The sequence below is a fragment of the Theropithecus gelada genome, chromosome 17 (assembly GCF_003255815.1).
Source record: "Theropithecus gelada isolate Dixy chromosome 17, Tgel_1.0, whole genome shotgun sequence".
NCBI lineage: Eukaryota > Metazoa > Chordata > Mammalia > Primates > Cercopithecidae > Theropithecus > Theropithecus gelada.
The window spans coordinates 63,588,022-63,613,896 of record NC_037685.1 but is presented as its reverse complement, the minus strand read 5'-3'; the positions used below and the strand labels follow the sequence as shown (position 1 = coordinate 63,613,896).

At 38.5% G+C, this 25,875-nt stretch overlaps 1 protein-coding gene across 2 annotated transcripts in view; it reads right to left on the bottom strand.

Moving 5' to 3' along the window:
- FRY (FRY microtubule binding protein) overlaps nucleotides 1-25,875 on the bottom strand; it is a 274,104-nt gene that overhangs the window by 201,409 nt on the left and 46,820 nt on the right. For both annotated transcript variants that reach the window (XM_025364711.1, XM_025364712.1), the window contains exons 2-3: nucleotides 24,328-24,527; nucleotides 1,868-1,921 (exon numbers count right to left, since the gene is read on the bottom strand). In XM_025364711.1, coding sequence (XP_025220496.1) covers nucleotides 1,868-1,921; nucleotides 24,328-24,527 — 254 coding nt within the window. The remainder of the gene's footprint in view (nucleotides 1-1,867; nucleotides 1,922-24,327; nucleotides 24,528-25,875) is intronic.

Here is a 25,875-nt window from a genome sequence, read left to right as displayed (position 1 = left end):
CGAAATTGTGTTTAAGCCCAGTTATTTCGGATTACGATTATCTGCAAAGTTAAAATTTACGACCATTTTCTCAGAGAATAAAGAGAGGTACATTAAGCTGGAGAAAAATGTTTTTGAAGAAAGGACAGTGATAATTTAATAGGATAAAGAGACAAAGAATATAAAATAGAGTGGAAAGATAATAGAAGACAGCTGATAAGTATTTATATATATATTTTTCGAGATGGGCTCTCACTGTTACCCAGGTTTGAGTGCAGTGGTGTGAACTTGGCTCAACTGCCACCTCTGCCTCCTCAAGTGATCCTCTCACCTCAGCATCCTGAGTAGCTGGGACCACAGGCATGTACCACTATGCCTGGCTAATTTTTTTGTATTTTTGATAGTGGCAAGGTTTCATCATGTTTCCCAGTCTGGTCTCGAACTCTTGGGCTCAGGAGACCCACCTGCCTCAGCCTCCCAAAGTGCTGGAATTACAGATGTGAGCCTCTGGGCCCAGCACTATTTACATTCTTAAAAAGCCACAACTTGCCACATTTCCAAAATGGTAACCCCAAACATCATATACCATATGCACCAAGGGTCTCTGACCACCTCGGCACCTGCCAGGTGACAACAACAATGGACAATGTGACTAGAAAAGATAGCGTCATGGCACAAAGAGATGAGGCCCATCTTCCATTTCACCAGCATTCTGGAAAACGGCCAGCTCGGCTAGCAACAGAGCAAGCCCAGAGCCACGCCACCCTTGCGGGGCTGGCTGTGAGCATAAACCTGTGAGGTCTCCTTCACAGAACAGCTCATAAAATAGAAAATGAAGGATTTTGTCAGTACAGTCATGATGTTTCTGGATCATACAAGGCTAAATTTGTACAGCCAGGGAGGCTTCCTCTGGATTTCATATTAAAGGCAATTTCAAAGCCCTACAGAAAGTGTACACCCTGTGTGTTTTTCATTAGACCATAAAAACACCATGCTAGCTCAAGCCAGGGAATATCCAGCAGTATTTTGTATCTGACGTTGGCACCAACTGACATTTCTGAAGAACATAGTGCCTTTTTTGCCATTAACTGCAAAAGTTTAGGAAACTTCACAAACATACCTCCGGCCTCCTTGGATGTCCTGTTATCCATCATTTTTAAATGTGCCTAGGACCTTCCTGAAGTTACTGAACCAGAATCTATCAGATCCTGATATTGTACGTTTATTACCTACTGTTTAGAGTTGAATGTTCTTTTACTAGTCCTAACCTATTTTCAAAGGACTTACTTTGTATTTATTCTGTCTTAAATAATTTTGTTCATATATTATTTTCTCTATTAGAATCTTAAGATCCTATACTGTGTTATACTTATCTTTTAGGTAGTATCTTTCTCACAAGAGAGTGAATTCTTGAAGGCCTAAAACTTATCTTAGATTTTGTATCACCAGTACCTAGCACAGCGTTAAGCAAATAGTAGGCCTCCAAAAAAGTGTTGGATGAAAACAAGAATAAGCTCTAGTGCAGAGATCTGATCATCACATAGTATCATTTATTTAGAAGAATCTCAAGTTTTTAAAGGAATGGAATTTCCTTTAAACTCTTTTCTTGGTTTCTTTAATTCCAATATCTAAAGATATAGGAAATAATCAATTGAAGACCTACTCATATTATCCCAATACTTTCCAGTTCTTTTTGGTTCTAACCGATAGACATTTACTGAACAGCTATAAACCACAACCATGAAAACTGCAGGGTGCAGTTCTTAAGATCACATACTGTATCCTCTTTGAGGATGTTCATCCATACAACAATAGTGAGCATGCAGGCCCTGCCTTGCGTGAATGCTGAACTAAAGGAAAACTAGCATATAACATATACATCACATACCTGATCAAACTGGGGGTCTTCTCCACGTTGCAGGGATTTTGTCAATGGCTTTTCCTACAAAGAAAAAGAATATATGCAAGAATAATTATTAGAGTCTCTTAAATAGTATAAAAGAAATGCCATTATTGTTCCATTTTTCCTCACTCATTTCTCTCATTATGGAATGAGGAGGTGCCAATTTTTAAATGAGTGAGGAATTCCCCCTTAGGTATTGTAACCATAGTAGTTATGTTTGATCATTACTGCCACGGCTCTTGCTATTTATCTTAATATATATTTCTTAGACCAAAACATTAAGAATCTGATACTCAGGGAAACTCATATTAAAACTACAATGAGATATCACCTCTTACCTGTCATAAGGACTTTTATCAAAAAGAAAAATATAATAAATGTTGGTAAACATGTAGAGAAAAGAGAACTCTTGCATATTGTTAGTGGGAATGTAAATTAGTAGAGCCACTGTGGAAAAAAGTATGGAGGTTTTTCAAAAAATCAAAAATAGAACTACCATATGATCCCTCAATTCACCTTCTGGGTATGTATCCAAAGAAAATGAAATCAGTATCTTGAAAGATATCTGCATGCTCATGTTAACTGCAGCATTATTCACAATAGCCAAAATATAGAGTCAGTCTAAGTATCCATCAGTGGATGAATGGATAAAGAAAATGTGCTATATATACACAATGGAAGACGATTTAGTCTTAAAAAGGAAGGAAATCCTGTTATTTCTGACAACATGGATGAACCTGGAGGATTATTATGCTGAGTATATAAGCCAGGCACAGAAAGACAAATACTGTACAATCTCACTTAAACCTGAAATAAAAAACAAGTCAAATTCACAGAAGCAGAGACTAGAATGGTAGTTACCAGGGGCTGATGGGTGAGAGGAAATGGAAGATGTTGATCAAAGAGTGCAGAGTTTCATTTAGATGGGAAGAATAAGTTCTGGAGAGCTACTGTAGAGCATGGTGACTGGTGACTGCAGTTAATAATATATTGTGCTATGGCCTCAATGTATGCCCCCAAAATTCAGATGCTGATACCTTCAAAGTGATGGCGTTAAGAGGTGGGGCCTTCGAGAGGAGATTAAATCGTGAGGGCAGAACCCTCCTGAGTGGGATCAGTAAGAGGCCCTAGGGAGCTTGTTCGCGCCTTCTGCCATGTGAAGATGCAGTGGGAAGGCACTATCTATAAAGGAAGGGGGCCCTCACCAGACACCAAATATCCCGTGCTTTGATCTTGGACTTCTGGGTATCCAGAACTCTGAGCAATAAATGTCTATTGTTGATAAGCCACCTACTTCATGGTAATTTGTTATAGCATCCTGAATGGACTGAGACACACTGTATACTTGAAAACCGCTAAGAAAGTAGATTTTTAAATGATCTCACCACAAAAAAATAATTCATGTAACGTAGAAATGTTAATTAGCTTGATTTACTCATTATACATATATCAAAACATCATGTTGTAACACCATACATAAACTTTTTATTTGTCAATTAAAAAAAAAGAATCTGATGTTATAAGTGTTCGTATGTCTTCAATAGCAACAATATAATAAAAACCAAAAAATTTATTTGAAAAATTTAATATTTATCTTGAGACTTGACAGATAATAAAAAGTTGAGGCCAGGCGCATTGGCTCATGTCTGTAATCCCAGCACTTTGGGAGGCCAAGGCGGGCGGATCATGAGGTCAAGAGATGGAGACCATTCTGGCCAACACGGTGAAATCCTGTCTCTACTAAAAATACAAAAATTAGCTGGGTGTGGTGGCACGTGCCTGTAATCCCAGCTACTCGGGAGGCTGAGGCAGGAGAATCGCTTGAACCCAAGACTGCACCACTGCACTCCAGCCTGGTGACAGAGCAAGACTCTATCTCAAAAAATAAAAATAAATAAAATAAAAATAAAAGTTGAAAGCAATTCACTATTTCAAGTCCCTAGATTTAGAAACAAAGTAAGGTTTATTTATTAGACTGGTACTGAGGGAGAACCTACCAATCATACATTTACCAGGTGTAACTGGTGAATTTGGGGCATGTGATTTGTCTTGCACCACATCTAGTTCTCTGCAAAAATAGTATCAGTAGTAACAAGAGTCTACTACAGAAACAATTCTCCCTAATTATTACATCTTTGTTTACATTAGGAAGCCTTAACTGATCTTCCAGCAGAGCATTTTTTTTCAATTCAAAGAGTTTAATTCAGACATTATTGACATTTTGAGAACTCCAGAAAATGTAACTCAAAGCAAGACCTCAGTTTTCCAGACCGAAATTTCTGAGGAAAATATTCATCATGAACAGTCTTCTGTTTTCAATCCATTTCAGAAAGAAATTTTTACATATCTGGTAGAAGGATTCAAAGTATCTCTTGTAAGTAAATTAATTACATGGTGAATGTTCATTCACACAAGGAAATAGAGGTTTTACGTTGACTGTATTACATGTTTTCAAAATCATATTTCTTTGTATTCTTTCAGAGAGCTTTTTAAAACTTGGACAACTTGAATTTTTAATTATTGAATAATACATATTGCTAATTCACCCTTTCCAAAATGACTCAACTCACGCAGCATTGCTTTTTAAGCCTCCAGCAGAGCATTTTATGTTACTTATCCTTATTTGTGTGTGTGTGTGTGTGTATGTATGTGTGTGTGTACATCTATATACACACACATATATACACATATATACATATATACACACACATATATAAACATATATATATATATGTCTTTGCTATGGAAGTTCATTCTGATCCCAAATTTGATTTAGGATTAGACACAATGCAAAAGTTATATGTCAAAAAATATTAAGTTTTACTTTGGCCAGTGCAGGTTCCCTAGCAAGACTCCATTTATATTTACCTGCTCACCTAGACCCTCTCACTGTGGGTCTAATCATTTCTCCTCCACTCACAAAGACGATGTATACCTAAGGCATATACAAGCCCCACCCCTGCCCCATACTGTCCTTGTTCTTGAAGAAATGCACATGGTGGTCTTATCCTGCAAGTCTGAGGTTTCACCAAGAGCCTTACAAATCAACTACTTTGTCTCCATCATAAAATATACAGGTTCAAAATGTGTATTCATGAAAAACACAGAGAATACTGTGTTCTTATGGGTAACATTTTCTGTTCAAAGTATACTATCTAGATATAATGAATAGATACTACATGTTTATTCATCACTCAACAGTGACTGAGGGTTCACATGCGTCAAATGCTACATGCCAGGGTGGAATACTGAAGAACACATGATACCCGCTACTGGGGAGAAGAGTCGAATCTGAGAGGGGAAATGTGGTGAATTTCCTCTTCTGAGTGTTGTCGCTATTTGTTCATTATTCAAACCTCAGCTGAACTATCACTTCTTCAGGCAAGCCCTTCTCTGAGCCATCCCCCAACACCTGGTGCCTTTCCCGGGCACATGCCTGCAAAGCCTCATGTATTTGTCCTTTCACTGACCTTACCATAGAGTAAAATCACATCACAGTCATCATCGTGTGCAACTACACACTCATCAGTGAGGCACCGAGCACCATCCCTGCTAGGTGACAAGCCCCAGAAATGCAGAGACCTCTGTTTCTCTCAACACTTAGTCAAAGGACAGAGCATGGCTTGCCTGACGTGCAGCATTCCACCTGACATGGAGCATGTGACACGCTGTGAACCTTCAGACACTGTTGAGTGATGAATACATACAGTATTTATTCATTATATCTAAATAGTATACGTTGAACAGAAAATGTTTGTTTACTCATAAGAACACAGTATTCTCTGTATTTTAGATGAATACACATTTTGAACCTGTATATTTTGCCATGGAGACAGAGTAGTTGATGTGTAAGGCTCTTGATGAAACCTCAGACTGGTAGGGTGAGACCACCATGTGCATTTTTCGCTTGGTGCTGGCTATGCATTTGCCAAATTAATAAAAGTTCTAGGACAGTGGTATCCAGTTTCTTCAAATACGAAAATCCCTTTATTTTCTGTGTATATGTCTTGTTTTAAGTTTTAAATTTTTTAAAATACTTTTTATTGTGGTAAAATATACATAGCAGAAGACTTAACACTTTAAATTGTACGAATCAGTGGCATTAAGTACATTCAAATGTTGACATCATCATTATCTATTTCATGAAGACCCCTTTTAGTTCCTGAAATGTTCAAAATGTTCTCAACCAGAAAACACACACTCACACTCCAAACATACAAGATAGTAATTTTATTTTAGTAGCTATTGTTTAAAACTATACAGAATGACAAACAGCTAGTACTACAGCTCCAATGATACTTTTAAATGGTTCTGGGCCGGGCACGGTGGCTCACAGCTTTAATCCCAGCACTTTGGGAGGCCAAGGCGAGCGTATCACCTGATGTTGGGAGTTTGAGACCAGCCTGGCCAACATGGTGAAACCCTGTCTCTACTAAAAACATAAAAATTAGCTGGGCATGGTGGCAGGCACCTGGAATCCCAACTACTTGGGAAGCTGAGGTGGGAAAATCACTTGAACCCGGGAGGCGGAGGTTGCAGTGAGCCAAGATCATACCATTGCACTCCAGCCCGGGCAACAGAGGAAGACTTCAACTAAAAAAAGTTTCTAGTATGTAAAAAAAAAGTTCTGTACTAGAGTAGCAACAATACTTCTTTTATACATACTAGAAACATGAGAATACATCTACATGGGAGACCTTAAAAGCCAGACAAACGATAAGTCAGCACACCTGTGGGTCTGCAGACCCTTACAACAACCCAGGAGTTCACACAGTGGGAGCACGGAAGGCAATCCTCTTTCACTACTACCTAAAAGAGGATCCTGCTACAACGGGGAAAGAAAGGTGACTGTGTCCACCCACATCCCAAAGCTCTCCATACCTAAAAGTTATTTTGTCCCACTACAAATTAGACGGGAAGCTGATAAACATGATATTTTACACTTACACATTTTTGCACACACATGAAGGAAACAACACGTTGTCAGGCTCACTTTCTCTAACAAGCGAAGTTGATATATATAAGTTGTTGCTATACATAAAAGTCAAGTCCATTAGCTAAGAACTTGGGGTCAAATGCCTCAATAAAATAACATACTAAGTCTTCCTTAACTATTTTTACACAAATATACTTTTTTTTTTTTTGAGACGGAGTCTTGCTCTGTCACCCAGGCTGGAGGCAGTGGCATGATCTTGGCTCACTGCAGCCTCTGCCTCCTGCATTCAGGAGATTCTCCTGCCTTAGCCTCAGCCTCCGGAGCAGCTGGGATCTCAGATGCGTGCCATCATGCCTGGTTAATTTTTGTATTTTTAGTAGAGATGGGGTTTTGCCATGTTGGCCTGGCTGGTCTTGAACCCCTGACCTCATGTGATCCACCCCTCCTCGGCCTCCCAAACTGCTAGGATTATAGGTGTCAGCCACTGGGCCTGGACACAAATATACTGTCTTAATCATATTCTTTGAAGACTCAGCTTAAATGTCACTTCCCAGATGAAGCCCCTCCCCAGTTTTCCCTGGCAGAGTCACCTGTTAGTTGTCACACAGTACTTTATTTGCACCTATTCTTGTCAGCATTCCCACCATGTTGTCACTTGTCTGTCTCCTACATACCCCTAGTACACAGCTGGAACTTATCAGGGTGTGTTAAATGGCTGACTATATCTGTATGCATTTGGAAAGATAGCTTTGGGCACAGAGAATCAGGTTCACATTTTAACATTATCAAGATTATCTTTGCATCAACATAGATTTTATCAGTGAAATGAGGCTTAAGAGTACACCTAGGGGAGAGAACACCATAGTGGATAAAAAATAAGAAGAACAAAAGATGAAAGGAAGAAAGGGAGAAAGGGAAAGAATATATGAAAGAGGGAGGAAAGAAAGGATGAGTGAACAAATGAAGACAGGAAGGAGGGAAGGGAAGAAAGAAGGAAGGAAGAAAGATGGAAGGAAGGAGGGAATAAAAGAAAGGGAAGAAAGGAAGGATGAAGGAAGAAAAAAAAGAGGGGAGGAAGCATAGAGTGATAAAAAGAGAGGAAAGGATAGAGGCACACTTGCTCCAGCTCAGAAGAGAGCCATCTGAATACAAGGGAAAGATCAGTAGGTCTCAGGCCTGCTTCAGAAAAGAGACTTGGAAATCTAAGACCTCAAAATATGAAATGACTACAAGAAAACATTGGGGAAAATTTCCAGGATACTGGTCTGGGCAAATTTTCTTGAGTAGTACCCCACAAGCACAGGCAACCAAAGCAAAAATTAACAAATGGGATCACATCAAGTTAAAAAGCTTCCACACAGCGGCCGGGTGGGGTGACTCACGCCTGTAATCCCAGCACTTTGGGAGGCCGAGGTGGGCAGATTACGAGGTCAGGAGTTTGAGACCAGCCTGACTAACATGGTGAAATCCCGTCTCTACTAAAAATACAAACATTAGCTGGGTTGGGGGCCCACGCCTGTAATCCCAGCTACTCGGGAGGCTGAGGCAGAGAACTGCTTGAACCTGGGAGGTGGAGGTTGCAGTGAGCCAAGATTCAAGATTGCACCACTGCACTCCAGCCTGCACGATAGAGTGAGACTCTGTCTAAAAAAAAAAAAAAAAAGCTTCCACATAGCAAAGGAAACAATCAATAAAGTGCAGAGACGATCCACAGAACAGGAGAAAATATTTGCAAACTATGCATCTGAAATGGATTAAGAACGAAAATATATACAGAGTTCAAACAACTCTATGGGAAAAAAAATCTAATAATCCAATCAAAAAATGGGCAAAAGACTTGATTAGACATTTCTTAAAAGAATACAAATGGCAAACATGAATATGAAAGGTGCTCAACATCACTGATCATCAGAGAAATGCAAGTCTAAACTACAGTGAGAAACCATCACACCCCAGTTAAAATGGCTTCTATCCAAAAGACAGGCAACAACAAATGCTGGCAAGGATATGGAGAAAAGGGAACCTTCATACACTGGTTGGTGGGAATGTAAATTAGTACAACTACTATGAAGAACAGTTTGGAGGTTTCTCAAAAAACTAGAAATCAAGCTACCATATGATCCAGCAATCTTTTCCAAATACTGAAAGGAAATCAGTATTTGGAAGATCAGCTCCACATTTGCTGTAGCTCTGTGCACAATAGCCAAGATTTAGAAGCAACCTAAGTGCCCATCAACAGACAAATGGATACAGAAAATGTGGCACATTTACGCGATGAAGTACTATTCAGCCATGAAAAAGGAATGAGATCCTGTCATTTGCAGCAACATGGATGGAACTGGAGGTCATTAAGTGAAGTAAGCCAAGCATGGGAAGACAAACATTGCATGTTCTCACTTATCTGTGGGATCTAAAGATTAAAACAATTGAACTCATAAATATAGAGTAGAAGGATATTTATTAGAGGCTGGGAAGGATAGTGGGGGGTTAGTGGGGAGGTGGGGATGGTTAATGGGTTAAAAAAGAAAAAGAAAGACTGAATAAGACCTAGTATTTGATAACACAACAGGGTGATGATAGTCAATAATAATTTAATTGTGCACTTTAAAATAACTAAAAGAGCATAACTGACCTGTTTGTAACACAAAGGATAAATGCTGGAGGGGATGGACACCCATTCTCCATGATGTGACTATTATGCATTGCATGCCTGGATCAAAAAAACTCATGTACCCCGTAAATACATATACCTACTATACACCCAAAACCATAAAAAGAAAAAAGAGAAAAAAAGAAAAGAGAGCTGTAGAGGTATGCTCCTGCTTGCAGTTCTACTGCTGGACACTAGTTGCATGAAATCCAAGATCTACACGTTCAGATATGCTGGTTTTTAAAGAGCATTAAATAAGCAGTAAAGCAAGATTAGCACACAATACACAATGGGTATTTAACCAACAAGTGGAAACAGATTATGGCAAAGGAAGCTCAAAATAATGATGCCATTCATCAGGTAAAAACAGTATACTTCAAGTAAGAATAGAAAGACTTCACATACTTTAAAAATTTGTCTTTGTTCTATATTTTGGTACAATTTTATTTATGTACTGAAGTTTCATGAATTGAATTGAATGTTTATTTTCACAAAATCATTCTGAAAAAGTCTAACTTTGGGGTGATGGGTCCCTGAAAGTTCTTAGCTGGCTAAAGCTGAAGACCTTAGGTCTGACCAGATGCCCCAGCTCACTGAGTGACAGTGAACAAACGAGGACCCGGGGACCTGGGAAAACCCAAAATACTGAGACTTCGCACTGAACATCAGTGGCTGCTCACAGCACAGAAAAAAGTGAAACCCAGACCAGACATGACGTCCCTTCTGATGGAAGAAAGCAGTATGAAATAGTCTTGACTAAACAAACAAACAAACAAGCTCAAACTTGAATCTAACCAAGGCTTTCGATCTAATTTCCAATTTTTAGGAAATACAGGAGTTAGAGGAATATATCACATTACGCCAAAAAGATGTAGTCAGCCACATCCAGACTGAAGGAAAGAGTGGGAGAGAAAGACGTTTTCTCAATAAATAAGTTTGGAGTGGGGAGAAAAAGAGAAATGGAGGGGAGTTTGTTGATTTCTTTAAAAGTCTACTGCAATGTGTGGAGCTTACTTGGATCCTGATTCAAATATTTTGTTAAAAGAAAATATGATATTCACAATACAATTGGCAATTTGAACACATGGGAGATCTGATGACGTTAAGGGATTGTTGTTAGTTTTTTAGATGTAGTAATAGTATTGCAGTTTTGTTTAGAGAAGAACTTTTTTAGAGATACATATGGTAATGCTTAGAGATGATTTTGTTTCTAGTATTCGCTTCAAGTAATATCAGGGGAAGGTTCAGGGAGTGTGTAACGAATTGGCTATGAGTTGATAATTGTTGAAGATGACCATTAGGTTCATTGTGCTATTCTGTTTGCATATGTTTATCTTTTAAATTCTTTGGAAAAAAACAAACAAAAACTAAAACCAGGAGGTCGTGATGCATCACTTATCACTGTTAAAATCTTACAATGTCTTGTTTTTAAAGATGACACAAGATACTCTCAAAACTTATTCTAATAGCAATTCTCCAATTTTTTTTTTTAATCTTTTCCTGGTGGAGCTATAAAAAGGACCAGTCTCCATTTCTCCCCATTTGCAGACTGGATTTGGGTGGCCAAATCTCAGAGATACCTCACCTGCTGTGTGAGAAGTAAGATGCAGTCCTCAGTCTGCACTCTGGGCTTCTCTTTGAGTTTTCTCCCTCCGAATCAGAGATCACTGCTGTCCCAAACTATGCAAGGGGAATGTTCTCCTGTGCTGAAGAATTCTGCAGGAGTTTCAGTATTTCCATAGGAATACAGCTGTTTGTGCTTCTCACACCCTGAGGAGTTCCAATCTTCCCTACTCCCAGCTTAAAAAAATACAGACTTTAAACACTCCTTGTGTCCACATCTAAGAAGGGCAGAGGAAAGCCATCAGTCTCTACCTTAATTTTCAAACAATTTCAGTGTACACTAATTACATTTTCACTTCACAATCTTTTCATATCATATATCTCTGTAATCTTTAGGAGGAAAGAAAGATGGCCAGACAGGACAGGCCACAGTCACTTAGAAGTCTAGAGGGAGTCTGACATACCAAGAGGTGCTTTATTTGAGGTATACAAGGGGCTCATTTAATACAAGTAACTTTCTACTTCTAACTTTTTAGTGGCCTTCCAAAATTTCAAGTGTGCTCCACACAGGTAAGATTTCACTAATCTAGAAAGACCCAAAGTATTACTGCCCTCAGAGATATTTCTTTTTTAAAAATGGGTATACATTTAAGTGCAGTTTTGTTACATGGATATACTGCGTTGTGGTGACATCTGGGCATTTAGAGAGATTTCAGTGAATGTGTTTAATCCAGCAATGCTACTGGAGTTAATATGAGATTATTCAATTAGTTAAATATATCAATAACCTTGCTTAAGATGCTATTTTAAAGTCTTTTAATTATGACAACAGTGGATGTAGCAGTGAAGGGCGTGGGCTTTGAAATCTGAGAGACCTGATTTTGAATCCTAGGTCCTCACAACTTATGACCCTTTCTTAACTTCTCTAAGCTTCAGTTATCGTTTAGAAAAAATGAGGATACATATACTCAATTGAGGGTTTTGATATCATCAGCAGTGAAATTTTATAATATAAATGCCTGGTCTTAGTGGTTAATACAGAATTTCAGAATGGAACTACCACCATTGGGACCTCTCTTCTTCAGCAGAACATGGGAAGATGCTGAGTGGTGAGCCTCCTCACCCCATGTGGCGGCACCCTTCACAGTAAAGAGCTGTGGACCCAACTGCGAAAATGCACCAAAGCATTTTGTTCAGGACTATCTGCACCCAGCAGCAGGCACTCTACTTCAGTATGAACCAATGAATAATGGGGTCCCAAATGCTTTCATGTCTGACATCTTTTTCTCATCAGATCTCATTTGTGCCAACTTTGACTCAAGTTTGGAAAAACACCTAAGGAGTGAGCCTGAGGACTCACAGTTCTGAATACTGACCACTACTCCCCAAATGACTTTCCCCATCATGAGGGGTAATCGGCACCCCAGTGGTGTGATTCATCTTGAAGATGTCCTCTGGTCATGTCACTGCCTGCATGGATCACTGGACTTCTGGTGGAAGACTTACCCCCTTGAAAACCTGCCTCGGTTTGTAAAAATGGACATCACCCTATGACATCCTGAGTAGGTTTCTAACAGCTAATGAGAAATAGTTAAAACCCTTGGAGATCTGTGGAAGAAGGGTACTTGGGGAAACTGACAAAATTTCTTCCTTTGTATTCCATTTAGTTATTAAAATGAATTTTCTTAAGCAAAATAATAAATGCTACCTTTCACCTAAAATATTGGAGAAAAAGAAACAAAAGAGAATGATACAGAAGATAGCGCAAATAAATCCAAGGTACTATCAGTTAAGATGTTGCCCAGTACCCCATGCCATGAAAAGTGAAGGTAGATATAAATCTGGAAGAATACGTTGGCACTTTTTTTTAAGCAAAATCTCTTGAGATAATCTGTCCTATTTGCAGTGGTTTTGTTCATTTCATTGGAGCCTATTTCTCTGCCACATTTAACAGTCCTAAGTACAAATCCATTATTTGAACAGTGGAGGAGAAACTTCAATTAAATTCAGCTACAAAGTTAATCTTCATTTTAATTGAACAAAAGAGCAGCTCTCATAGGCATTCTTTAAAAAAGAAAAAAAAAAAAAAAAGAACTACAGCAGCTACTAAGAAATGTAAGATACAACCTTCACTTGTTTGTTTCTGGGTAACTTTCTATTTTGTTGGTCTTTTCAATTTTATTTGTCCCAATATACCCCTCTAACTGTGCATGTTATGTTCACTCAGTAGACTTTCAGTGTCTAGTACAGTGTGTGTGGAAGGATTTTTTTTCCTGTCTCCTTCAGGACATCGCTCCACCAGCCAGCTCCTCAGTGACCCCTTTCTTCAAACCTTCCCTTCTCTTCGGTCTTTCTCTCAGCTATGAACATGCTTAAACCTTTTCATCTTAGTGCCTTCCTTGGCCACACATCCACCTCTGGCTGTGTTTCCTTTCTAACCCTCTTCTTATATTCAGTTCTCCAATGGGTGGTCTATACTTCCCGTCTTTCTTCCTTCTCCTATTCAAAATGTCTTCAACTACTTGCAATCTGGGCTTTTCTTTCACCACTAAAATTAGTCTCCCTGGGGACCCCAGTAATTTTCCAAATGGCAAATCTGGTGGCCATTTTTCATGCTGGATCTTTTAGCAGCAATGTTCACTCCCTTCTTTCCACTTGAATCACCCCCACTTCCCATCTGTTCTTCTACTTCTTAGACGTTCCTTTTCTTTTTTTGAAGATAAGGTCTCACTCTGTGAGAGTGGAGAGCAGTGGTGTTAACACGGCTCACGGCAGCCTCAATGAAATGATCCTCCCACCTCAGCCTCTGGGAGCACAGGCGTGTGCCACCATGCCTGGCTAATTTTTTTGTTTTTATTTTTTTGTAGATACAGATTGTGGGGCTGGTCTCACCATGTTGCACAGGCTGGTCTCAAACTCCTGGACTCAAACAATTTTCCCACCTCAGCCTCCCAAGGTGCGGGGATTACAGGTGTGAGCCACTGTGCCCACCAGACATTCCTTCTCTGTGGCCTGCATAGTCTTTTTCCTTGAATGTTTGTATTCTTCATGGCTGAATCACCTTGGGAAAGCCTACAGGAACATTCCAACTCCCCTGCCTTCAACCTACATAATTACAACTTAGGAATTGAGTAGAAATTCCCAAAAGCATCAGGAAATATTATCAAATAGAATACTGTGTTTTAAGAAATTTTAAAAGTCAGAACATACTATATACTGGGTATGTAAGCAACAGTAAAAATACCTAATAAAGCAAGTCTTATTGTTAGCATGACCTATAGAAATCTGAATCTGCGCTGGTTAAAATTGCTACAATGCTATAGTAAAGCTTGCTATTGCTGAAAACTGTACTGATGATTTTCAGGAATGTCAAAATGCAAAATGTTGTGTGGGAACACAGCAATATTACATCAGAGTGACCTTAAGGAATGAGCCATCGTTACTTGGTATTATGCCATTATTATTGAATGTATTTTAATTGGTATTTTCTCTCACTCTAAAACATATACTTCCAGATGATCTTTTGTTTGTATTAAAAAGGAGGTCTTTGTAAATAGTACAAAGAACATATCATCAGAAAAGCTAGACTGAAAATAATGAGGAATCACCTTCGTCTGGTTTTGTATTCTCAAAAAAAGGAAACTTCGATAATCTCTTCAGAAAGTCACCAGAAATAAAAATAAAAATAAAAATTACGGCCTTATCCATGAATGAACTGAATTGGATACTATTAAATTGAAGTAAAAAGCCCTCTGATATTTTTTATTACCTCGTGATGCTTTTCACATCATTTATTTGCTATAAGGTTCATTCAAACTTTTACTATGGTGGTGTATTAAATTTCATTGCACAGCAGGAAAAGTTCCATTTAGGAGCGACAGAATAAATGTTTTTCATCTACATGCCTCCAAGCATACTCCTAATAAAGAAAACAAACTTATGAGATCATCTGAAAGATCACCTCATTCAACAGTTAAATTAAATCTTTTTAGCCACTAACAATGCTATGTTTCTGGGTGGTTAGGGTGAATTTTCCAGTTTTTGATGAATGTCTTTAAAGATTATTTAAGGGATGTTCCAGCCTAAGCTGTTTTGCTAAGAAACAGCTATTTTAAAAGTTATTTATTTATAATTCGAAAACTAGCCAGTATGTTGTCAAGTGTGATATAAATATTCCCTATCTGAAGAGCAATATTTTAGTCTCTTTTCAGGACAGCATTACTTTGATTCTATCACTACACTCAACAGGGAGTTAAATGAAATTACTTTTACTCTATGTTTCCCTTATTTGGTCTGTTGAAGCAACAGCAGCCTCTATTTAAAGAGGAGTTTGACCAACAAGCCTAGCTGATTGTCCTTCTGGGAAGCTGACTGGAATCCACAGTGCAGAAAGACATTAAGGCTGGCATTTCTGCTATTTGCAAATCCTTAGTCAACAGACATGTAACCTTTGCTTAGTATAGGAAGATTGGCATGTAGAGCAGTGCAGAAAAACCACCAACCTGCAAACGGGCGTGATAAAATATTATGAAATATCATATGGCTGAGGTTAGTAAATGGTGATAAGCCTATGAACATGATTAATTACAATCAGTTGTAGGAAGATCTGTCATATAAAGATCCAAACTTTATTAGAGGCAGTCATTCTGTCCTTTAGCACAGCAGAATTTCCCAATTCACAAATTACTAAAATACTAAAAAGGGTTCTGGATGAAAGGATCTGATATTTTCTGATATCTAGAAGTCTGCACACACATCAGTCACGTGAATGAGTGAAATACAAGACTATGGATGAAAGTTCAATCTCTAGATGGCCCAGAGGTGAAAAAACCTCTTTTACACCTAAAAACAGGGTGTATCCTAATTTCGGTCTCTTACTTCTCATCAGATATGGTCTACAATCACAAGAGGAAGCTCGGACGAGGGTATATATCACTTGCCAAACTTACTTAGACCTACAGTCCCATTCATCAAAATGACTAGAACCACTCATCATACACCACCTGTTGGTGGTGGGCCACCAGTGTCCTTATTACAGCACAGAGTCCTGCTTAACTTTAGGGGTAACAGGAGAGTTGTCCTGATGCCAGCTTTGTAACATCAGCACACAGGAGGAGTTGGAAGCCTCAGACTCTGGGCCAAGGAACAAAGGTATGTCAACAACGTTACTGCCTGAACCTGGAACAACATTAGCATGCAGTAATGCTGTCATTAGCTAATTGCTTGGCCTTTCAGTGTTTGTGCCAGCTGGCCATGACTGATGTTCCTACAGGTTTGTTCTTAAGCATGACATATTTCATTACAGATTCATGATGTGTGATGCAATAGAGTTTGGCATCCTGGATTCTTCAGACTGTGTACCCCAAGAAAATAGTTTGTGTTACTTCAAGTTGACTTCTTTCATGTTAGCAAACCAGCTAGATCATGTTCTATTATTTTTAAGCCTCCATTCCAGCATGACACAGTTAGCACCTTTATGAATTATCACTCTGTTTGTCAGCCCACACCTGTGCTCCAAACTCAGCACAGGAGCAACGTCTAAAATATCCTGCCTGCATCTTGTCCATTAACCATTTTGTGAACAAGGCTACTAAGGCTCAAGCAATCCCAATGATAAAATTCCCCATTTTCACTCATCTTTCATCATAAAAAGTGTTTTTGAATTCCGGGATGTTGGACGAAGGTGGGCACAACTCTCTCACTCTTAGTCTCTGCTGATGGACAAGATGAAAGTTAGATTTTTTTTTTTAAGTCAAGTAGACTTAAAAAAAAACCTTCTCTTTATTCCAGGTTTCGAAATCAAAACACAGTAAATTACTTTCTTTCTGAGTAACTCTTTGTCAGGCGAGTCAGAATTTCTTTTTCTTCTTCCCGTTGACATTTTATGCTGATAGACTAGATCCAGATGGAATTCCTGGACCAATCCCCAATTTAGCTTCCACTGCAGCTCCTGGAAGGGACAATGGAAGATTAAACCTGGGTAGACTCACTAATAAGTGAGTTTAAACCCAGGGATTAAACCCAAGGAATTTAAGAGTTTAAACCCGGGGGTTTGAGAGTGAATGCTGCTTTTATTTCATTTGTTTTATACACTAGAGTGAAAACGGCCTGGCTGCTATCCTTTCATAGATGAGAAAACAATGATAGATCACACATAAGTGACTTTGTCAGAAGCACAGGTTAGTGGCAGGGCTATAATAAAAAACCAATTTTCTTGTGTATTGGTCAAGTCATAGGGAGGGGCGTGGACAAAAGTCTAAGAAGTGTGATTGAAAATTCTAGAAATTTTCTAAACTTGGTTTACTTAGCTGAATAACCCAGCCTTTCACATTTTGGGCTGCCTGGCATTATGTGGTTCTTATTTTTTTCTGAGACCCCTCCTCTCAAGAACCAATGAAATTTCCTCTTTGAAAGACTTTGAAAACCCTCAGAGGTGGACATACTTCAAATCCCTGGTTTTATTGCCTAGGTCTTCACAATTCACACCTGGGTAGGCCTCAAGTGTTTTGCTGGAAATACAGTGAGATCGTGGGGGGTGTTGTCTTCTCTCAAGTACTTTGTTTGCCTCTGTCACCTCCCAAAGCATGAGCACCTGGAGGGCCAAGACCAGGTCTGCTGAAAGGAGCTGTGGTTGTGCCTCTGTCAACGCCATGGCAGAGCTCAGCAGAGCCACCTGACAGTATTGATAAATGGCAACAGCAGACAGTCAAGTCCCCTGCTCAAGCCTCCATTATGTTTGAGTGAACAGAAAGAGAGGATGCACCAGGCTGATTTCTGAGGAAATATACCAGAAACTCATCTCAGTCCTCCGACGAGGATAATGAGGGTGGTGATGAGGACAAATGAGCATCTCCTACATGCTCAGGAGTATATCAGGGGTTCCATGCACTCCCTCTAATCCTCTCAGCCACACTGTGAGCTGGGTACTGTCACTCCCATTTTGCAAATGAGAAAAAAAGGAGGTTGACTGGCTGGTTCAAGGTCACACAACACTAAAGAGGTGGAAGCAGGAGTCAAATCCAGATCAGTCAGAATGAAAAGCTGTTTTGTCTTTAACTTTGTTTTTATCTCTTTTGTCCATTTGAGCTACAAAGTCAAAATTGATAGCAGCACTTGAATTCTGAAAAACTGGAGAGTCTTGTTTTTGGAAAGAGCTTACTGAGAAGGTAATTGCCTGTGACTACAGCGATAGATGCTATATAGACAGACTCATAGAGAATGAGAGCATATATTCTGAGACTGTGTCTGATCACTAAGAGTCACCTATTGCTAGAGTCGGGGTGAGGGGAAGGTGACCGTATCAATGAATAAAGAGGTATCCTTAGATGCCCGAAAGCAGGAGGCTGAGAATCAATGCCTCTTGTACTCAGCACATTATAGGGCATTCATCTGTCAAGTGCAAAGAATAGAACAAAAATCTATTATTATTAGTTTAGAGTTGGCAAGATGACCTTTGGAAACACACAGGATCCAATAAAGACATTCCTTTCAAGCTACTATATTAATGTTTCATTCATTCATTCATTCATTTAAAAAAAATTTACTGTCTATGATATGCAAACACTGTCCTAAACATGGGGGCATGGGATGTGTGTGTGTGTGTGTGTGTGTGTGTTTACATGTGTGTGTGTGTCAAGATGCATCCCACACAGATATTGCCTCCAAGGAACTTACAGGCTAATACACTGCTTCCTCAACTTAAGAGAAAATCTCTGCCCCTACCCCACCACCATAAAAAATACACTATGGTTTGGTATGCACATGCACAACTGAAAGTATCATAAAATGCTTACCCTTAAAACTCATCATATACTCTGATATTTACTAGTTTAGCCTATACTAATTACTCTAATTCAGTGAGGACAGAATAGTTTGCCTGACAGAATGATACGGTAGCTCAGATAAAGTAGAGATTTGCAGATATGTGTAAGTGTGTGTTAACATAAGCATGATTGTGTGGAGACATCAGGGAAGAAATCAAGCCAAGCTTTTCAGATGAGGAGATTTTGGATTGGGCCTTAAAGGGCAGGCAGGATGAGGAGCTGAGCAGCATTCCAGTAAGAGGGGTCGGCATGCATAAACGCGTGGTGGCAGACAAGAAACCTGGGTTCATAAAGGCATGTGGTGGGAGTAAGATCAGTTTGGGCCAAATCAAGGAGTGAAAGAGAATGAAATGAAAGTTTTGTGCAAGAAATGTAATGGACAGGATTGTGTTTAGAGAAGATTCACAGATGAGATCAGAGGAGGAAAAATTGGTGACACCCAAAAGCTCACATGGAGTAAGTGCTTGGAAATATTGAATGAAATATAACATTTTTTTTTTTAAGTACAGAAATGAGTTCACAAGAAAGGCAAAAGGAAAGGAAAAACAGGAGGGAGTGAGGTAGCTTAGTGGCTGTCCGGGGAGAGGACTGTTTGTTTGATTATCCTAGAGGCTTTTGTTGTTGTCCACCGGGGGATAGGAAACACTGATATGGGCCCTGAGAGGTGGGACACAGAAAATAAGATGCCTTACATAAAGTCTGGTCCTAAACAATGGACTAGGGAAACATCTATGCACCGTTAAAAAAAGAAGATGAAAAGATGTTCCCAGTGGTCTCTGCTTAAGTTCTATGTAAAATAACAAGAAAAAAAAATTCACATCCAAGAATTTAAAACCACAGGCCAAAGTCTTACAAGTTTGGGATATACATTTGCATCACCTTCTAGGTGCAGAAAGTCACCGAATATTTGGCCCCGGACAGCAGTAACTCTGGGCAACAGAAGGGGCAAAAGCAAAACTGTGCTGGAGAAACACTCCCACAATCGTGGATGCAAGGAGAACTCGCAGAAAAAGAGGCTCAGTGAAAGAATTCACAGTGAAAAATGTCAAAGTATGTAAAAAGCAATCCATCATGGGCAAGAATTAGCAGGCACAACAAACAGAAGAATTAGCAGACACAACAAGTACTGATATAACAGAACAATAATCTAAAGACACATTCAAGGTGATTGAAGACATAAAAGGAAAGTTGTAATCTTAAAAAAGAAACAAAATACAATGAAAATAAGAAGCCTAAGTAGACTTTCAAAGAGAACTAAATAGCACTTCCAGTAATAAAAAATTACTTCCAGTAATAAAAAAATTAAAATTCTCACTAGGTAGGTAAAACAGATTATATAGCCTAAGAGAACATTAATGAATTGGAAAATAGATCTGAAAAAATTACTCAGAATGCAGAAGAGACAAAGAGGTAGAATAATAAAAGATAGGTAAAAAGATATGCAATGTAGCATAAGAAAGTCCAATTTACATCTAATAGAAGTATCAGAAAAAGAGAAGGGGGAAGTGGAAAATGACGACATTCATATAATTAATAGTTAAGAATTTTCCAGAATTGATGAAAAGATATAAATCCTTAATTTAAGAAGCACAAGAGTCTCAAACAAGAAAATAAAAATAAATGCACATCCAAACACAGTGTAGTGAAACTTCAGAGTACCAAAGACAAAGAAAAAAACTATAAAAGTAAACAGGGAAAAAAGTAAAGAATCTACAAACAAATAACAAATTCACTACAGACTCTTCAACAGCAATGGTAAGGCAACACAGTGAAATAAAGATTCAAATGTCAGAGGGAGAATGAATGTCAACGTAGAATTCTATTCCCAGCTGAACCATCACCAATAAACGAGGGAGAAATAAAGACATTCAGATGAACAAGACTGAGTAATTTACCACCCACTGATTCTTACTTAAAGAACTGAAAAAGATTCACTTTGGGAAGAAGAAAACTGAGTTCAGAGGGAAGGAGGAGGATGCAAGAAGGAACTGTATTCATTATTTATTTTCTGCAGTTTTTATGTTTTGAAATAAAAATATAAAAGAGACACAAATGACCCCATTAGCTTGTTTAGAACACTTTGCTTGGGAAAGGTGAAATAATGATAAGACTGGACAAGAACAAATGCTGTTAAATGTCCCCATGAAGCAATAAAAATAGAATAAAATTATTGACTTATCCATAAATATTCATGAATATGACCTGAGCATCTTTTGGGTACAAAGAGCCATTCTGCAGAACAAGTGAAAGATATTTACGAAGAAACAAATCTAAAATTTGTTTTTGTGGAACATTTTTATTTCCTTTTTTTTTTTTTAAGTTGGCTATCTGGATATTGCAAAGTCATAAATAAAACCTTACGATTTAATTTAAAGTTGTACATAATCTGCTCCACACAAGCTAATAGGTGTAAAATTCTGAGTTAGTCTTTTAACAATAAAACTGAAAAATATGGATTCCTGAGTAGTTCCCCAAATAGTAAGTCTATACTTCCAAGTTTTTGAAAATTACCTTTGCCATCCCCATACAAGTTGTATTTAGTTAAGAATAATAGAATACAATTTTGTGATTTGATATGAACCCACATAAATTCAGGGTTGTAAAGCATTCAATGTCTTTGTAAGACAAGAGAAACAGTAGAGGACATTTAATAGAATTCACCTTAAAAGTACTCTACATACATCAAAAATAACACCTATTGTTGCAGCTACAGGACAAAATGCCAAATGCACATTCACACTTCTAGAATCAGGTGACAAGCCTCTGAATCCATTCACATTTACTGGCCTACAAGTAGGCAAAAATAAGGACAGAAAATTACTAAGCATTTTTCAGCAGACAAGAAAAGAATATGGAACAGAAGCTTACATTTCTGCCAAAAAATCAAAGGGGAATAAAAAGGCCAGAGTTGGGGGCTCATGCCTATAATCCCAGCACTTTGGGAGGCCAAGGTGGGTGGATCACCTGAGGTCAGGAGTTTGAGACCAGGCTGGCCAACATGGTGAAACTCCATCTCTACTGAAAACATAAAAATTAGCTGGGCGTGGTGGCGCACTCTTATAGTCCTAGCTACTAAGGAAGCTGAGGCACAAGAATTAATTGAACCCAGAAAGCTGAGGTTGTGGTGAGCCAAAATTGCGCCACTGCACTGTAGTCTGGGTGATAGAGCAAAAAAATCTCTTTTTATAAAAATCGGTAATACTAAAAACTGATTAGATTCATCTCTTCAGCTAAAAACATCAAGTGTGTCTTCTTGGCCATCAACACCCAGCAGAATCCTTCACTCTAAGCACATAAGGAAGATTTCCTTATGACAAGAACTTACACTTTAAAATTTTTTCTTGTTTGGGGACATTTTAGTTGTATCACAGAGTGGAACAAAAATGTCTACTTCTATTAAAAGAATGCTATGGCACATGTACATTTTTCAGACCTAATCCTTATTCCAAGAAGAAAAAACAAACTCCACGCAAACGAATTCCAACCTGAGTTGAGGGACAAAGTTAAATCCAAACTATTTTACTTCATAAACTCTTAAAAAAACAGTAAACTATTATTTTGGAAACACGGATGGTTCAAAAGGTGTCAGGACCTAGCTGTGTAAGCATCTCTTTGAACTTTTGTACAACTTCACAGCTCCTCAGGAAAATTCATTAGGATACACAATTTCAAAGAGATCAGATCTGTCATTTTTGCACTTTTCTAGGGCTACAGGGTGAAATGAATCTTTATTGTGCCTCACCACTCTCTCTTTAAACTGATCCACATCCTCCACCAGGGGAGGAGTCTGGGCTGCTTCAGGGGTTGGAGGCTCCAAGGGTCAGCCCTGTTCTGGGCATTGGGACCTTGGATACTTGAAGTGGCTGATTCAAGTTACAGGAGAGTCCTGTGTTGGTTTGTTTTAAGAAGTTAGCAACAGTATCTGCAACAGTGTCTTTACATGAAGACGACCAACGAAAGATTTACAATAAAGTACAGAGGGGTTCAGATGTGGGTTCTGAAGCCACCTAGTTTGAGTTTAAATCAACACTGTGTGACCTTGAGTATTTACTTAACCTTCTCTGTGCCAACTTTCCTCATCTGTAAGCAGGAAATAAGTGCTGTCTACCTGAGGTCACTGCGAAGATTAAACGAGGTAATAAGTTGTGCACAATGCCTAGCACATAGTAACCACACCACAGATATCAGCTATTAGTAGAAGTAAGAGGAGCAGAAACACAAAAACATGAGTGAATGGAAATAAAGGTCCTGTAGTCAGGATGAATTTAGATGATTTAAACTGTAAAAGCAAGAAACATTTCCCATAATTATGGAAATTCAATAAATGAAGAGAATTTTATGAACAGAATGGATAAATGTAACATCCACTGATCTAATAAAAATTTAATTGAGCAAAGTTTGTAACTTTCAGGTAAACACACTTAACAAACGTTTATGAATTCTGATTCCCAAACCCTATGTTGTAATTCTTGTAAAGGTGATTTTTAACAGATGATGGGCATCATCTGTTACATATTTTCAGAGACATGTATTGCAGGCTTAAGAATACTGTATTTAATTATTTTAAGTTATAATTCTGCAAAGCAAACCTCTGATTATCTTCTTATTACCCCAGTAACCTCATAGGAGGTACAAAGTCACACTTCCCAGAAACAGCTGCATCACTCTGAATTCTTTTCCTTTTATTTTATTGTGTGTGGCCCTGCCAAGGTTAGTAAACAGGTAATCTGAATCTACCAATTGCACTTCCTTCCTTTCTGACTGTCCTTTGGAGAGATTCAGCGCTCTTTAGAGCCCTGTTAGAGCAATTAACGTAAGGTGGACTCATGCCTGCCTTATTTTCTAGCAGAAGCATCTGCAACCAAAGACACTGACATCCAAGGGCATCATGTGTCTAACGCGGGAACTAAAGGTAAGTCAGTCAAGAATGTATTGTCTTTCACGTTTTAGAAATGGAAATGGTGTTTCTGAACGACTTATCAAAACACTTCCTCTGACAATATGGTACCAAGCCCTTAACTTCTCAAACTCAAAGTCCACACAGCCACTTGAACAAAATGATTTTTCTTGTCATCTACTTTAAAAACTGGACAAAAGATTTTGCCATATATATAAAATATGTGTATGATATATATACACATATATATATCACAGAGACTCTGAACACAATTTTTCTATGATTGATACTTCTTTGATACTTCCTCTTGTTAAATTATGCTTATTAGTCCCAAATGCAGCAGTGAAGCATGCTACTGAATAGTATTTGCTGAAGATTGTTTTAAAATCCTTGACACTCAAATTGTTTCTCTTAGATCAGGGAACCTAACTATTATCTTTAACACATTACCTATGATATTAAAGAACCTTTACAAACTAGAAGAAAAGCAATCCATCTTTTGTTAGAGTGTTTAAATCTAGTATAACAGCATACAGATGAAGTTTCAAAGAGGCAGGTTCCACAGCATGTACTCACCAGGGGCTCTGCCATAATGATACGAATCTTGCGTTCGGCCTGAGTGGTGAAGTTGACAAATAAACTTTTGAGGACATATTCTCCTGGTTTGCTGTCTGGGTCCACATTGATGGGTAACATGGTTGGCGGCCCTTTCTCCCTGTGCGTGCCAGAAGCAGGTGGAACAGGAGGCTTGATGTAACCGTTGCCAACGGGAGAAGCTGAAAAACAGAATGGGCATTCTTACTGGCTGAAAATAATGTCATAAATATTCAGATGGACTGTGTTAAACCATAAATATCAGGATATGAATCGTATCAAGAAAGGCACACTTAATATTATAACCTGGCCTTATTCTTTGGAAATGGTGTCAGAATTTTATTATTTTCATTATACTATGTTTGTGTTATACCATATTTGGTCATCTCAAAATTCTAGTCACTACATTGCTGTAGGTAAATTATATTGGAAGCTCGTACTATAGCTGACCAATCTTACAATACTTAAGATGTTTTTGGCTTATTTTTTGTTCTAGGGAAACAGCAGTCCCATTTAGAAAACGGGTAGAAAAACATATATGGGAAAAAAAGTGATTTCTTGTCCAGGTTTTCCTCATGGTCAAGAGCTCTCTGTCTTCCATGCTTCGTCCTAATAATGGAAAAGACTCTGGGGTAATTCCTTCCAGAAATCTCCAAGAATCAATTTTCAGAAGCCAAGCTGGTTCTTGCTCTAGAAAGGGATGCACCCTCTTGAAAGATACAAGGCTCAGGCAGTGCCCTGTTTGCCGTCCAAGGTGTGGGTTTAACTTTTCACTCTCACCATCCTTCGGCTCAAGTTGGGACACCTCTGTGCTTCCTTTATAAAATATGTAGGTTCCCCACGAGTACTGTATCTTCAACAGAGGCAGCTCTTAAAGCTCTTGATGAGTGGCCTCTGTTCAGAATGCAACAGAATCAGACACTGTTTTAATGAGATAGTCGCTAATCTTTTTTTTTAATTCATAAATGCAGTTTCAAGTCTCTACTTTTTACAGTACTTTGATATGTTAAATTCTACCACCCCTCCCATACAAGCCCTTGTAAGATGGTCAGTTATTAATATCCAAAGAAAGAAACGTAAGAGCAAGAGGGCTTAGGATAGAGGCACTGGGAATGCTGAAAACAGGAAGTATACAGTTAAACATAAGTATTTAGTTCTGGGTAACTGGATATGGAGATTAAGGGAAAGAGTCAAGTAAAAAGTGAGTTTCCAGTTTGGACACTGGATTGGATATCAAGAGAATGGTGGTGTCATCAATATTAAAGGCAGAAGAAAGTTCTCCATGAAAGTTGGATACTCTTTTCATAACTACAAATAAATGTAAGGCTTCTCTTGCCTCCTTTCTGTGTCAAGCCAAATTCTGAGGAAGCAGTATAACGTTTTGTTTATTTTATTAAATTATGAACATGTCCCCAAAGTTACATAGACGGCTCTCCCTCACCTTTCCTACCCTTCCTCTGTAATTCATTTAACCTGACATAATAGTTGAGGAGCCCCTTACATCTGAACGGTCTTTCCAGATCTCAGCTA